The sequence below is a fragment of the Raphanus sativus genome, chromosome 1 (genome assembly GCF_000801105.2).
Source record: "Raphanus sativus cultivar WK10039 chromosome 1, ASM80110v3, whole genome shotgun sequence".
Lineage (NCBI taxonomy): Eukaryota > Viridiplantae > Streptophyta > Magnoliopsida > Brassicales > Brassicaceae > Raphanus > Raphanus sativus.
Genome location: NC_079511.1, coordinates 6,793,293 through 6,808,293, shown reverse-complemented (window position 1 = coordinate 6,808,293; position 15,001 = coordinate 6,793,293). Strand labels below are relative to the sequence as shown.

Sequence of the window (15,001 nt, the reverse complement as noted above, 5' to 3'; positions counted from 1 at the left end):
ACGTAATTTTGATTATGCAATAACTACAAATGGTTTAACATATATAAGCCAATAACTAATTCATATTGTTCTTAAAATACATATTTACATTTAATTTACATTTTTAATTAAATAAATATGGGCTTTAATGCACATACCAATTTAAACATCAAATGGGCTTCAGACACAAATATAGAAGCCCGAAAGTTGTAATATCGATTAGATGAAAAAAAACAATAGTGGTCTGAATATTCAGTTTTATTCAGACAAAAATATTTTATTCTCAAAAAGCTTTCTTCGACGAAATCGAGGAAGAAACCTGGCAATCGAAACAATCCTTCGAAACACTCCATCTATTCCGTCTGGAGAAAGAATTTGAAACCCCAATTCCTCTGTATCGCAAAACAGTTCTCTTGTTGAAAGATCATCTCAATCCAGCGTTTACCGATATGAGATTCTTTGGATCTGATATCCCGATAAACAGATCTTCAGCACAAACATTATCTTCTCAAATCGGTAAGCATGTTGCTTTATTTAAGATTTCTAGTTTAGTAAAAATAATAATAATTGATGATTTTACTCTGTTTAGGATGTCTTTTTAAGATCACGCATCTTGTGGTCCTTGATTTTATTTCTATGTTTGATTTCATTGTCCGCTTTAACTGCATGTTAGACTATTTACATATATTATTTTTTAGGAGCTACAGACTGCAAAGTCAAGATCAATTGCAATGAGTTTTCCTTTATTTTGGCTACCTTCTCTATCCGAGACTAAAACAGAACATTAGCAATTTGTTTTCAAGTGGTTAAAATGAATATATAAATATTCATTTCAAATCTTTGTAACATACTTTTAATGGTAGTGTATTTTTTTTAATGAACTTTACTTCTCTGATTTGTTTCAGGAGTAAATGAATACGACCAAACAATCCAACCCAAACAAAGAAAGATCTTATTATCAGGTAATTATCAGCTTTCATTTTGCCGTATTTTTGTCTGGATTTTTTTAATTGTATAGTTTAATTAAACATTTAATGGGATTACGATCTTTACTATTAAAAACACCTTATCTATATATTTTCTAAAGTGGGCTTCCATAATGCACCTTATAGTCCATCCAATGACTAACTATATTTTTGGTAGGAAAAAGTGGTTAGGATAACGACTAATACTACCTAATATCGTATCTCTTGAATCAGCTATGCGGATCTGCTCAAATAGGGTTCTTTGAAAGTAAATTGAAGAATCCGACTCGCTCTATATCCCAGGTAAACGGCAGATCATATTCTCGGTTTTAATTTTTTACGATATTGTTTTTATAATTTTAACAATCCTATATCCATATTTCAATATCAGAAACGATATGATAGTTGATTGGAGACACAAAAGTTACAGAAGAAGAGTCAAAGGTGGAAGAGCATTCCTAATTTACTTGGAGCGCAACATCTTGTTCAGTTTCAAAATCAGACTCTGCTATTCCCTTTCTTTGACAGGTGAACTGAAATTGTTAGACCTAAATAGCTGCAGCAGTAATAAGTCTGAAAAAGTGGTTAGGATAACAACTAATACTACCTAATATCGTATCTATTGAATCAGCTATGCGGATCTGCTCAAAAAGGGTTCTTTGAAAGTAAATTGAAGAATCAGACTCGCTTTATATCCCAGGTAAACGGCATATCATATTCTCGGTTTTAATTTTCCTTATTATTTTGTGTTTATAATTTTAACAATCCTATATCCATATTTCAATATCAGAAACGATATGATAGTTGATTGGAGACACAAATATAACAGAAGAAGAGTCAAAGGTGGAAGAGCATTCCTAATTTACTTGGAACGAAACATCTTGTTCAGTTTCAAAATCAGACTCTGCTATTCCCTTTCTTTGACAGGTGAACTAAAATTGTTAGACTTAAATAGCTGCAGCAGTAATAAGTCAGATATATGAACTGATGTTATTAGGTAGATCGAAATGCTTAGAAGCAATCAGTTTGTGGAATGATATCCTTATTTATATATACACATATATATCTAATACATAAACTATTTAAGATAGTGTATATTCTACAAACATCTTATTATATACTCCTATTTTGTATTGTAACAAATTACTGATCCAGCAGTATGTTAATATCTACAGGTTGATTAATACACTGATCCAGTGCGGCGGAAAGCGTTTAGAGAGGACCTATTCATGATCAATGATGAAGAACCAACATCTTAGCTGGGGAGATACCTCACATTCACAATTCATACTTAACCAAGTAAGTAAGACCTCTAACGCTTTAACGTTTTCAATGATAAATTTTAGTAATACAGCAGCAGTCATTGATAGATATTGATAAATAAAGTGATTTGAATAATATATAATTTATCTACTGATTTATGTTTGAAAATAAAACAACCATATTTGCTTAGTGAGTGTCTCGAAATTGGCTATTATATGCAAAAACTTTTCCTAAAGTTCAAGCAAGTATTATTTCAGCGCAATCACACACGCAAAGTTGTGAAACCAAAAATATAGTCTCTAAATAAAAAATCAATGCATAGTCTATAAACAAAAAAAACTTCAGAGATTTTGGAAAATCTCTTTAAAAACAATATTTTTGGTTTGTTTCCGAGGCTTTCCATCCTCATCAACTATCAATATTTTCAAACCTTTTTTGGATGTGACTCTCGATATAGCAACATAGAGCTGCCCATGCGAAAACACTGGTCTAGGTAGAAATATGCCAACTTCTGAGAGAGATTGTCCTTGGCTCTTATTAATGGTAATAGCAAAAGCCACCGAAATAGGCAGTTGCCTTCTACGCATCTTGAATGGCAACTTCTTGTCTGAAGGTGTAATAGACAATCTTGGAAGAAGAATAATCTTCCCAACTTCTCTTCCGGTAATAACTCTGGCCTTCACACAAAAATCATACAAATCTATAATTTGCAACCTCGTCCCATTCATCAATCCTCCATCATGATCAATATTTCTCAACAACATCACAGGGCATCCTATCTTCAACCGGAGATTATGATTTGGTAAACCTGATGCTTTGATAGTGTTGAGAAATTCTGGAGTGAGAGCCTGATCATTAACAGACCCTGTATCAGATGGATCAATGCTGTCGGAGCTTAAATAGATTTTTTCTTCACCTGAAATATATATAAAAAATGTAGTTAACAATAATTTTTAAAGCTACAACTGTAATCGATTTAGAGATAGTATTTTAAGTACCTTCAAGTTGATCCAACATATACTGGTTAATCTTGTTCACATCCTCATTTGTAGGGCAAAGAATCGCTCTTTCTTGAAAAAATTTAGGGTCTTTGTTCTGAAGTAGAGCTGTTGCATCTCCATAGATCTCTTTGCTTATTGATGCTATTGGATCATCTGAATCTGTAATAAGAAACTCATCTGGTATAGTAATTAGTGCCTCACCATCGTTATCATCACCAACCAATCCATCTCCCACGTCCAAAATCCACTGAGAAAACACTTCCAACTCTTTTAACTCTTCGGCAGTCATGTCAGTGGAAAGTAGCCTCATATTCTTTGTAAGTTTTAGCACCTTGCATTGTTTCCAGAGATAAGATGAATTTAGAGACTCTAGAACGATTTCAGTCCTTGATGCACAGTGAATGACAGGCAATATCTGTCTAAAATCTCCACCAAACACAACAACTTTCCCTGCAAAAGGCTTTTTCTCTGCACTTCTCATAATGTCTGCTAAACTCCTATCAAGTGACTCAAAACAATGTCTGCTCATCATTGGTGCTTCATCCCAAATGATAAGAGAAGCTTCTTTCACCAAATCAGCAGCATCAGTCCCTGGAGTCAGATTGCACAGAGTAAAATCATCAGGATTTATTGGTATACCGAATCTTGAATGTGCAGTCCTTCCTCCTTGTAACAAAAGTGAAGCAATACCACTTGAAGCAACATTCAAAACAATCTCTCCTCTGGATCTAATAGCAGCAGATAATAATTTCCACAAAAAGGTTTTCCCGGTTCCACCAAATCCATAAACAAAGAAAACACCACCTTTTTTTTTCAGAACAGCATCCATGATCTCTTCATATATCTTCTTTTGCTCGCCAGTTAATTTCGAAAAATCACTGTCATGTGCCTTTCTTAACTCATCTCGGTCATATCTCTTCTCATCCATTATCAACACATTCTGAAAAGCGTTGACGTCGCGAAAGGGTTTTGGCATTTTATCCCAGTTATCTAGCGAAGTTCCATTACTTCTCAAGATCTTCTCAATCTCAATAAGAGCACCTTCTTTTTTTTCAGAATCACTAAGGCACAATCCTGTAATCGTAAAAACAAAAATGAGAACAATATAAATATAACACAACAAATAAGAAACTATATTGTATTGGTGATGATACCTGGTCTGTTAAAATGATTTCTTTGATTATACTGAATATCTTCAGAAAGAATCTCCCATGTCTCCTCCCAAACTCTTTCTGGTTTTGATAGACTGTTGGACATAAGCATGACAGTAAAAGAATGCCGCATGTAAGAAGCAGAACTTGAGAAGCTTGTCCTGATAATGTCATCAATATATTCTTGATCATCTGCTAATAAACCCCTCGCAAAACAGGCCTCTTTGTAGGTCGGGTAAAGGACATTCTCATATGTTTTTATGTCATCAAAACATGTTGGGCCTCGAACAATATTCAGCAACACACGTAGATAATAAGCTTCTTCAATACTACGTGGTGCATAATTAATTCTGCCTATGCTGAAACCTCGTTTCCTGTCTTTCCACTTCTTCGACTTTTTGTCCCAAATAAACATTGTAGGAATTTCTGCTAAAGTAAGCTTCCTAGCAACAGCACTAACCTTGTTCAGCTCAAACCAACCCAAAAACATTGTGTTGGTAATCATCACACGACTTGTAATTTCCTCAAAGGTGTCATCGTCTTTGAATACAACGATTTGCTTCCCTGGTAGATGGAATGAAATCTTCTCAACTGGTACTGATCTGTAATGAATGGGAAACTTCAAAATCCTCCATGCACCTTCACAAGCAGATACATATCTGGAAAAAAATGAAATGAGACTTAAATACACACGAAATTTGTATAATGAATTAAAAAAAAAACAATGTAATTAATAAGCATACCTGCCCTTGAAAAAGTCCTTAATTTCATTTTTATTCTCTTCCTTTGAAGTCTGGCCGGTTTCATTGTTCTCTGAAGCTCCTCTCTTTGTTGGCTCAACAGCGATAGTAATCTTGTCCTGACCCTTATTAATATACTTGAATAAGTATTTAATAGACCCTGATTGATTGCACCACTCCACATTAATATGAGCTCTGTATTTAAGTGAAAGATCCTTGTTATAAGGTATCACATATCTGTTGTCACACTTGAAACCATTCTTATCAACAAAACGATCATTATCCCTTCTCCTGTAAACTGGAAACCCTTCTTTGTTTACAGTCGTTTTGTCACCATGTGATTTCGGATATAGCTTAGAACACTTGCCATTCTCCATGCAAGGTGAATTCGGATTAACAATTCCACAAGGACCATGAATCATAGTGTCTTTCACAACTTCATAAAGTGCTGGCTCTTTCGATTTGTCTGGAATCTCTGCAGAAATGATATTGTCGATGTGATCAGTAGTAGGGAACTTAGAACTGTGATGCATGAACAACAGTATATGAGCATGAGGCAGACCCCGCTTCTGAAACTCAACAGTAAACATCGCTGCATATAAAAGCTTAAAATTAGGATGTATCAATACAATTAAAATTAAATAAACTCAAATCAAAGTGATGATTAAAAAACTTACATGCAACGGTTTTCCCTAATATCTCATTATCAGTTAAATCTTCCATCAGAGAATCCAACTTCATTTTAAAAACTCTGCAAGCAATTTCTGGCCTGTCTTCTGTCTTCAATTTACGCTGAGACAAATATCTAGTAATCTCTGGCCATTTTGGATTGCATGTAAATGTGATGAAAAGATCTGGAAAACCAAAATGTCTGCAAATGGCCATAGCATCTAGATAGTTATTCTTCATGTACCTTGGTCCTCCGGTAAAAGAAGCTGGCAGAAAAAATCGCTGTCCTTGGTCACTCATATCTTTTTTTCCTTGGTTCTCTGACTGCTTTATAGAGTCATAACCATCAGACCTCAAACATGTCTGATTCTGCCTCAAATAACTTAACCTGTTCGTCTCAATGGTAGTGAAAGCATCAACCAAAAACTGTTGAAATAATCTTTTTGAATGCAAAAGAGTATGACACTCCCCATCTCTTTCAAACATTCGATAGGCAAACCACTGTCTCATGCTGATGTGGTCCCTCTTCAGCTTCTCTGTAGCTGGTGTGGCTCCTTTTTTTATTCCCAGTCTGAAACCATCCTCACCATAACAAAAAATGAGAGGATACTGAAGTGCAAGATAAGATGGATGTATCTCACTAATCCTCTTAAGCCAGCCTGTTTGTTTCTCTTGCAAAACAATATCACGCTTATCCATCTCTAAATTAAAATCACCAGGTATTAAAGCAGCTACCTCCGAGGCAGTTGGAGTATCAAATGTCCTTCCATCTTTCTCACGATTGCTCACAATCCTCATATGAAATTTTTCTGCTCCAGAAATTCCAAAACGTTCACGTGCAGATCGAAACTGCTTCACATAGGGATTAACTTCGTCCAACATCTCTATAAGGAGCTCGATAATTTTCTTTCTCAGATTATGTTTTCTTTCCTTGTCAGCAGCTTTCTTGTATTTGCTGTCAAATACAAACAACAATTGTCTCAATATATTTAAATTCAGCGAAGAAGAACTTAAAATTAATATAGGACGGTTATACCTCATAACAGAATCTCTATCATCAGCCTCATTTTCAGTGTCAACAATGTACAACTGAGAAAACTTTGCTGAATCACCTTCATCCGGTTTCATACTTCCCATCAAATGCATGTTTTCACCATGAAGTTGGAATGGCTGTGGTCCATGTCCTTTTGGCATTGAGCGGTCAACTTTTCCACCAAGAGAGGTAAAAGAGAACAGCATATTAATAGCTCTCAAATTATCTTGATAATACTTGCTCGTTTCATCATCCCCGAACAATAGCTGCCTTATAAGCAAGGGGCTTTCTTTAAGAAGAGGCAACTTCACTTGTCCCTGACCACAACAAAGAGAGAAAACAGGGTTCTTCTTTGTCCTTTTCTTCCGTTCGAGTCGTTCGCCGTACCACATTTTTGCTTTACAATATTCACATGTGAAAGTAGGATTACCCTCATCAACATAGTCTACACAATATATATAAACATCGATGTTCAGTATCAGAAATACTATAGTAATAACAATAATATTAAAGCACTTACCAATAGTTTTTGGCACAGGCTGTGTCCTCTGCTTTTTTTGACATTTCCCCTTGCTTTCACTCATTTTTCTAATCCTTGACAGAAAAGAATCAATTTCTGCTTTCTCTGACCGAGAATCTCTAAATAAAGCTTGAACATGATCGGAATTGTTAGATACTGTATCACTTTCTTGACTGCTTAAGTCGTAAAACTGCTCATCTTCACTTTCTGATGGAACTGCAACATTATATATCACTCCTTACATTAAAATACAAACTAATATAATTTTGTTTATAGAATATCAAATCTAGTCATGTTATATACCTTCAGTGCTCGTTAATTTATCTGAAGAATTCCCATCCTGGGATGGATCCGAAATTCTGGACTTATTAGTTCCAATTACTAATGCAGTCTGCCTTTGGCGCGAAACAGAATTGGCAGAAGCTTTTCGTACACCATTACTGCGCTTCTTAGTACCGGAATTTAAATCTGTATCTCTCTGTGATGTTTGACCTGGTAATCAAAGTTACAAAGTTATTTATTTTTCATAAATGTATAGATATGACAAAACAAATATTCTGAAAGTAGCAACATATGTGTTAAGTATACAACTATTTGAAGTTGACAGTTTTGTTTTAGTTAGCCGATCTGTGTAATATAATGCTGACCATAGCAAATAGTAAAATGTACAGATTTTCATAAGTAATATAAATCTTACTCTTGCAATGTTCAGATGTTGAATATGGACTAAGAAGAGATGGTGAATGATATCCATTTGGAACTGTATTCTGAGGTAAGTTTTGAAGATCTCTTAAAATCCTGCCGAAAATTCTTTTCAACGGAATGGTCGTGCTGGTAGATGTAAGAATAGATGGGAATGCTTTTTTTGTTCCGGTATAAGAAAAATGTTTTTTTTCCTTGATATTAGACCCCTGACCATAGGGAGACAACCCTTTGATTCCAGCTTGTGTGTTGTTGGTAACTATGAATAATAAGCAATGAAATTTTTTATAATTTAAGATATTGTGTAGGAACAATAATGTATGTGTCAGAATTTATTCTTACTGAACACTTCGTTGCACAGCTTGCTCCTCTTTGTAGCTGAAACATTTCTTATATTCGGGTTCTCTGTAAAAAAATCTATTAGAACAGACTTACCTTGTAAAATCACATGTGAATGACAAATAGCATTTACCTTTGCAGCGTGCAATTGGAGGAGGCATTGACTCTTCTGAGCGTTTGACAGACCCTCTCGAATCCATCTGGACAGGTAAGTTTGTCAAATCCGTAAAAACACTTCCTGATTTTGATTGCAGTTTAGACATGCTAATAGGGATATGCATAAAATCGTTAGGATATTTAGAAGCATCAAAATTGTTGACCCTTTTCCTTTTTTGCACTCTATCCTCTTCAGTTATCTCCTTCATTGCACTGTGAAGTTTTGATCGCTATAGTGTTGCACGAAGAATTGGAAATATGAATTACACAGGCCACGTAAAAGTATTTGGTAATTGTATTTTCTGTTAGGATTTTATGTAGAAGCAGCCTGCAGTTTAGATTTAGGATTTAATGGAAATCAACAAAGTACGATCTGATAAGCATATATGTAGGATAATATGTTTAACTGTTTTGCAAGTGGTTACATAAAAATGTAACTATACTCTATATCAATTTTAAGTAGTCTTCTATACAGGCATGCATTATTAATAATATGTCAATAGTTTTAAAATATAAATATACACAAACATTCATCTTCATTAAGATAAATCTTTAATACATTTGGCTTGCCTGTTAATAATGAAATCGACATAATAAACTCCTTTGACCACTTTGCTTTAATATGTTTGATTGGAACAAATAATTGGTATACATTATATAAATGAACGTGAATAAAATCAAGTTTTATTATATGGAATAGAAGTTGGTCAATTATAATTAGAGATCAATAATATTTCAACTCAACATGATAACTAAAAACATAAACTAAGCATAATAAGGCAAAAGAAAGAACAACTCCAAAAACGTCATAACAATTTTTTTGAAAAAACAGAGCAACAATGATAAGTTTAGGATTAAAGTTGAATTCATAATTATTTCATACTAAACCAACATAAAAACAAAAAAAAAATTATAAGATAGTTTTTCGGTTCCTAAACAGGACAATTATTTCTCTAAACTTAAAAAACCACAAATTTGAATCCAACTTCCTAGTTCGACAGACTGATCTTCATCTCCTCATCTGATTACTTTTCGATCTTGACACTTTTTGAGCAAAACCTTTTTGAGGTAGAGGTGAGTTCAGGGACCTCATATTTGTCATCTTGAGAACGCTTAGAAGTTGGTGTTCTGTTAGTAACCGAACTTTCCTCACCGTCAGTAAGTAGAGACATCTGTTAAAATCAATAATTATACACTATGTAAACAAACTTATATTTTAAGTAAAGAGTTTGATAAAGATATTAAAGTACCTCATCACCAGTGAGGGTGATTTCTCGTGCAGATTTAGTCTCTGATTGTGAATCAACCATTAGCATGTTGCTTACAGACCAAACTTTAGAAACCTTGTAACACTCAGCTCCATAAGACACGTTATTTTTTTCAACGCACACACCGAACTTAAAAGTTTTTCCAATGACATCTTTAAGTGACTGAGGCAAAAGCTCGGGATCCTCAATCTATTAAAAAAATCACATTTAACTTATATTTGAATTTTTATTAAAAACATTCATATATACCTAAATATAAATGAGATTGATTTTACCTCTTTGAATGATCCCTTTAGAATTTTCGCAGCACTTTCAGCTATAATTCCATTAGCAATAGTATCAAGCAACATGAATTTGGTAGTTCCTGTATTATCTTTAAGCAGCAAGTGAAGTTTAAACCTGGACATAATAAAATAAATTTATTATATAACTATAAAAATGGAATAGTAATGAAATCTCCAACAATAAAATAAATTTACTTACTTCGGAGTTACATTAGTAACATTTGCATTGCATTTCTCACACCAAAACATAGGGGCTGCCAATTCCTTCCCAGATGTAAGGTATCTTTGATGTACTTTAAAAGTTTTTGTGTTGCACAGATCACATCCAAAGTAGTACCAACCAAAATCCGTATCTATAGCATAGATGGTACACACAACCTTGCATTTACCAACCTGTGTAGACAAAGTAAAAATAATTTACATTATAAATAAATGTTGTAGTTATCATAAAAGTTGTTAATAAACCTGTACAGAAGCCACAAGTTCAGCAACGGTTTTATCTTCATACTGATCCCAGCTGTCAATTTTGATAACCTTATTAGGTTCACGAATCAACTGTTTGTCAAACTCGTTAGATTCAACCATTGACATGTTTGCTGGATCACACTTAAACCTGGAGAGTTTGACATATAATTAGAAGATGATATTAAACCTGACATATACATTTGCATAAATAACATCGAACAACTTACATTTCTTTCAAAGCATCACTCTCATCAATTGGTGGATCGAACATTATTTGGGAGGTATCAAAAGCATTTGAAAGTTGGAGTTGATCTAAACACACAAATAAAAACAAATGATGAACGTTAAATATAAAAAAGTCAACTCTTTAAATATAAAGATTAAAGTTATAAAATAAATATAGTTAAGATATTTACTTCTAAATGATCCAATTTTCGCAAATCGGATCAAACACACAACCACTCCAAATTGTGCATCTTCTGAATAGGATTCCAGAGTATCAGCAAAATTCTCCCAAAAACAACATGGGATGCGTTCATCACTAAAAATACATGAAAATTAGTTTGCATCCAGAAAAAATTATAAAATCAATGTCATTATTTTACTAATACTTACTTAATGTCTCTTAGAGTGAATTCAATCTTCTTTCTTTCTTTCCCACCTTTACATTGCAGAGTTATCTTTTCACCAATATCTATGGCTTGACCCACAACATCTTTATAAAACAAAAACAGAAGTTATATAAATAAATAATGATTAAACAAAAAAATGAGATAAAAATAAATATAAAACATACCAATCAAAAAATTGTTGTCTAGCTTTCCACTCAATATTTTGTCGAAATCCACTAAATCCAGGAACATATCGTTATTAGTGTATTCATACGGCGCAATGGAGGTGAACTTCATGAACGTCAGCTTGTAAGCGTGATTGGTAGGTCGGAATGCTCCTCCTGCTGAAGTTACCTGAAAATTTTCTATGTTTATCCATTCACCCATACGGCATTCTTTTCCCAAACTAAGCAAATAGTTTTTCTTGCATGTTGCTTGAATTTTGTTCCCCTAGATCATTGAAAACAGAGATTTATAGGTTAGAGTTATATAATTTATATCACTCTTTGTAATGCTGCTTTGATTGTAAAAATGAAGCATATAAAAATAATTTACCTTCTTATCAGCAAAAATGATTTCCATGGTCTCACCATAATCACTCTGTTGTTTCCAGATATGAATAACTTTGACTTGAACCCACCATTCAGGTTTGAATGGCCTGATGTCAGACAGGTATGATAGTTTTGGAGTAGCTTTCATTATCTTAAGAGTTTGTTTCTCTCACGGTGTAAGATTGCTAATGTCGAATAGTATGTATATATAGCAAATAAATAGATTAGAGAAAGCCATGGGTATCAGATATTATTTTCAAAATAAAAATCTTTATAGTTGGATGAATCAGAATATAATAAATAGTCGTTAGAATATTCCCAATAATGCTGAGATATGATTCTTCAATTTCAAGTTGGTTGTTATGATGATAAGATCTTAACAGTTCAGTTAAATGATTGATAAAAGATCTATGTTTTGATAAGAGCATAAGATCTGTTATCTATTAGTTGAAAGATTTGCAAATCATTTTTTCGTTTAAATTGGGTATTTTTATAAGTTATAACACAATATTATTGTAAATTCTGACTCAAAAGCACTAAATTGTATTATATTCTGATTTATGTGATAACAATAATCTCAGGTTTTATCTAAGTGTGTGTTATATAATGTGTAAATAGGTTGCAGGGAATCTTATTGAAGAAATATAAAAGCGGAATATCAATACAATTTTGACATGCGACATGTTACAATCCAAAATTAAGGTATGTCCGGTTTATTATAAGGATAAAATGTTAGAAATGCATTAGGAATGGAACTGAATCTGGTTAGTTAGGAAAATGGAGATAATATGCTTAGTGATATAGATTTTTTACTGGTTATTGTATCATAACAGACTCGTTTTTATTTATTGTTTTCCTATATAAAATCGAAATTTATTATTTTATTCCCAATGAAAAAACTGAAAACCAAGGTTTAAAAAAACAATAGAAATAAATCAAGACATAAAATAGATGCACTAACCCTAAAAAACATAAAACCAATAGACATTTAGAAATTAAAAATAAAACAGCACACTAGTAATGATCTTTGTCTTCAATCTTGATCACATTGGTGCATTGCTTTTTCCTTGAACTAATCGACATCTGGTGAACTGCTTTGATTCTCTTCCACATAATATCATTCAGATTCCAAACTTTTAAAGCATTGAATTTTTCCAATTCATCAACTGAGATACCAAAACCATATGTTTTGCCCACAATGTCCACAAGTTCAGCCGGTAAACACATCTGGATCTCCATTCTGTTAATAAAAATTCAATTATATGCCAGGTATCAAAAATAAATAATATTTTCCTATTTAAAAAATTAAAAATATATCTTACATCAGACAAAACATTTACGATTTTTGCAGCAGAATATTTCACAATAGATGTAGCAACTGGATCTTGAAGTGTAATTTTGGATTCACCAGTCTGATCCTGCACAAGCAAATCCAATTTGTACCTGAAAAGATTATTTTTGTTTGGAAAAAATTTAAACGCATTAGAATTGTTTAAAAATCAAAAAAATTAAATCCAAAGCTAAAATACACAACAAATGACCTTGGCTTAATTTTAGTAACAGTGAGATGGCAAAAATCACAAAACCAGCTTGGAGAATCCATGTCATCATAGACAATCCTCGTTTTCAGAACCTGCCTGTTGCATACCACACAAGCACAATAATACCATCCTCTCAATGTATCAATGGCATAAACAGTGCAAATTATTCGGCATTTGGCATCCTACAAAACAATATATATTTGTCAGAACATATTGCGATCAATCACACTGTAAGTATTACAGACTCAACAAAAAACCTTATCTGTGTGTTTCATTTCCTGAATGGTTTTGAAAGGAAACTGTGACCATTTAATGCGCTTTGATTGGTTGTGAATCTTTCCAACATGTTGGTACATATTCACGGAGTTATCATCAGCATGAACCCTATAAGTAGAAAACAGTAAAATATATAAAATTACTATCAAAAGTCAGAGAAGAAAATAAGTACTTTAGGTTATTCAAAACTAACATCTGTTTTAGTTCTTCCACTTCGTTGATTGCTGGGTTTAGCATCACCAGAGAAGAATCAAATGCATTGGATACTTGTAACTCATCTGGACAATATAACATGTGTGAGAAACAACAATATAATATATATATAATCATCAAAGACTTTTTAAAATATATTTAATTATCAATACCATGTGTGTAGTTGTTGAGCTTAGCATATCGGATCAAACAAATATCCCCATTATTTGGTTGTTTTTGTTCTTGGATCAAAACTTCAGCTAACTTCCCAAAATGCAGCATCTAACTCGTCTGTCACTGAGATTATAACAAAACATATAAACTTTAAATTTTATAGTTATACAAATAAATCAATACAATTAAAAATACGTACCTGCCATCTCTTAGAGTAAAACACCATCTTGGTCACTTCTTTCCTTGCATGATTAACAATATCCACACCGCCAAAGTCCATTACCTGACCAATCACGTCTGTCATAGAATAAAACAGTTATATATAAATCATAACATACGTTAATGTATTTTTAAAAAAACAATACCAATAAGATAGCGTGTGTCAAGTGAACCATTCAAAATGGTGGCAAAATCCTTAAGATCAAGGAACATGTTGTTGCATCGCATATCAGAATCAGTAACAGTAGTCTGATCCCCGAATTGCATTTTGTAACATGGTTGGTGTATCTGTAAACCCCAGATGCTGGACTTAAGTGAAATTTAGTAATAACTATCACTTTCACAACGAAAATGCATCTGGAGTCGCTGGATTAATGAACTTTTGCAACTCGCATGGATTTTAACACCCTAAATCATGAAACAATAAAAAGATGCACTCAGTTCATATATTAAAAGTTTTGCTATTTTAAAAACGAAAGGTTTGTGAGCAGAGCTTACGGTTTCGTCTGTTAAAACCATCTCAAGAGAAGAACCATTTGTAAGATTGATAAACTCCCATGTATGAAGAACTTTAACATGGACTCGACATGTAGATTTGAAAAGATTAAGATCACTCAAGTTGCTGATTTCGATTAAGGACTCCATTATTGTAGAGCACCGAAAACAGTTGAGAGGTTTTGAATGAATAGAATTGTTGTGTTTTGACATTGAATTTATATAGGATATGTAGTCGAAGTAGAAGAGGATAATCGATACCAATTAAAAATGGAAAATATTAAGCATAAAAAGGGATAAAAATAATATGAAATATATTGGTTAGAGAAATCTATCATATTCAGTTTGTTAAGATATATTAAGTTACAACGAAAATATATTTTTGTTGAGATGGAAGAAATCGAGAA

General features: G+C 33.0%; 2 protein-coding genes and 1 long non-coding RNA gene across 4 annotated transcripts; 1 reads left to right on the top strand and 2 right to left on the bottom strand.

Moving 5' to 3' along the window:
- LOC130511050 (uncharacterized) lies at positions 1 to 12,529 on the top strand. 2 transcript variants are annotated; one of them, XR_008944835.1, is made up of 12 exons: positions 1 to 495; positions 885 to 941; positions 1,179 to 1,247; positions 1,336 to 1,472; positions 1,576 to 1,644; positions 1,735 to 1,871; positions 2,120 to 2,243; positions 7,712 to 7,816; positions 8,034 to 8,093; positions 8,504 to 8,570; positions 11,760 to 11,818; positions 12,316 to 12,529. It is a non-coding gene; the product is annotated as an uncharacterized LOC130511050 (long non-coding RNA). The 2 variants fall into 2 exon arrangements; XR_008944833.1 differs by lacking the exon at positions 7,712 to 7,816 and having other exon boundaries at positions 6 to 495.
- On the bottom strand, positions 2,256 to 7,672 carry LOC130511047 (uncharacterized). The gene is made up of 5 exons (XM_057007839.1): positions 5,777 to 7,672; positions 5,103 to 5,691; positions 4,363 to 5,039; positions 3,206 to 4,282; positions 2,256 to 3,123 (listed from the first exon to the last, which is right to left on the bottom strand). The coding sequence occupies exons 1-5, from the start codon at positions 7,383 to 7,385 to the stop codon at positions 2,549 to 2,551; spliced, it is 4,527 nt and encodes a 1,508-aa protein (XP_056863819.1). The 5' UTR covers positions 7,386 to 7,672; the 3' UTR covers positions 2,256 to 2,548.
- Positions 12,530 to 12,907: 378 nt separating the features above from the next.
- On the bottom strand, positions 12,908 to 14,366 carry LOC130496821 (uncharacterized). Its single transcript, XM_056989333.1, has 8 exons — positions 14,246 to 14,366; positions 14,080 to 14,177; positions 13,880 to 13,970; positions 13,708 to 13,792; positions 13,496 to 13,622; positions 13,284 to 13,420; positions 13,020 to 13,140; positions 12,908 to 12,937 (listed from the first exon to the last, which is right to left on the bottom strand). The coding sequence occupies exons 1-8, from the start codon at positions 14,364 to 14,366 to the stop codon at positions 12,908 to 12,910; spliced, it is 810 nt and encodes a 269-aa protein (XP_056845313.1).
- Positions 14,367 to 15,001: the final 635 nt, after the last annotated feature.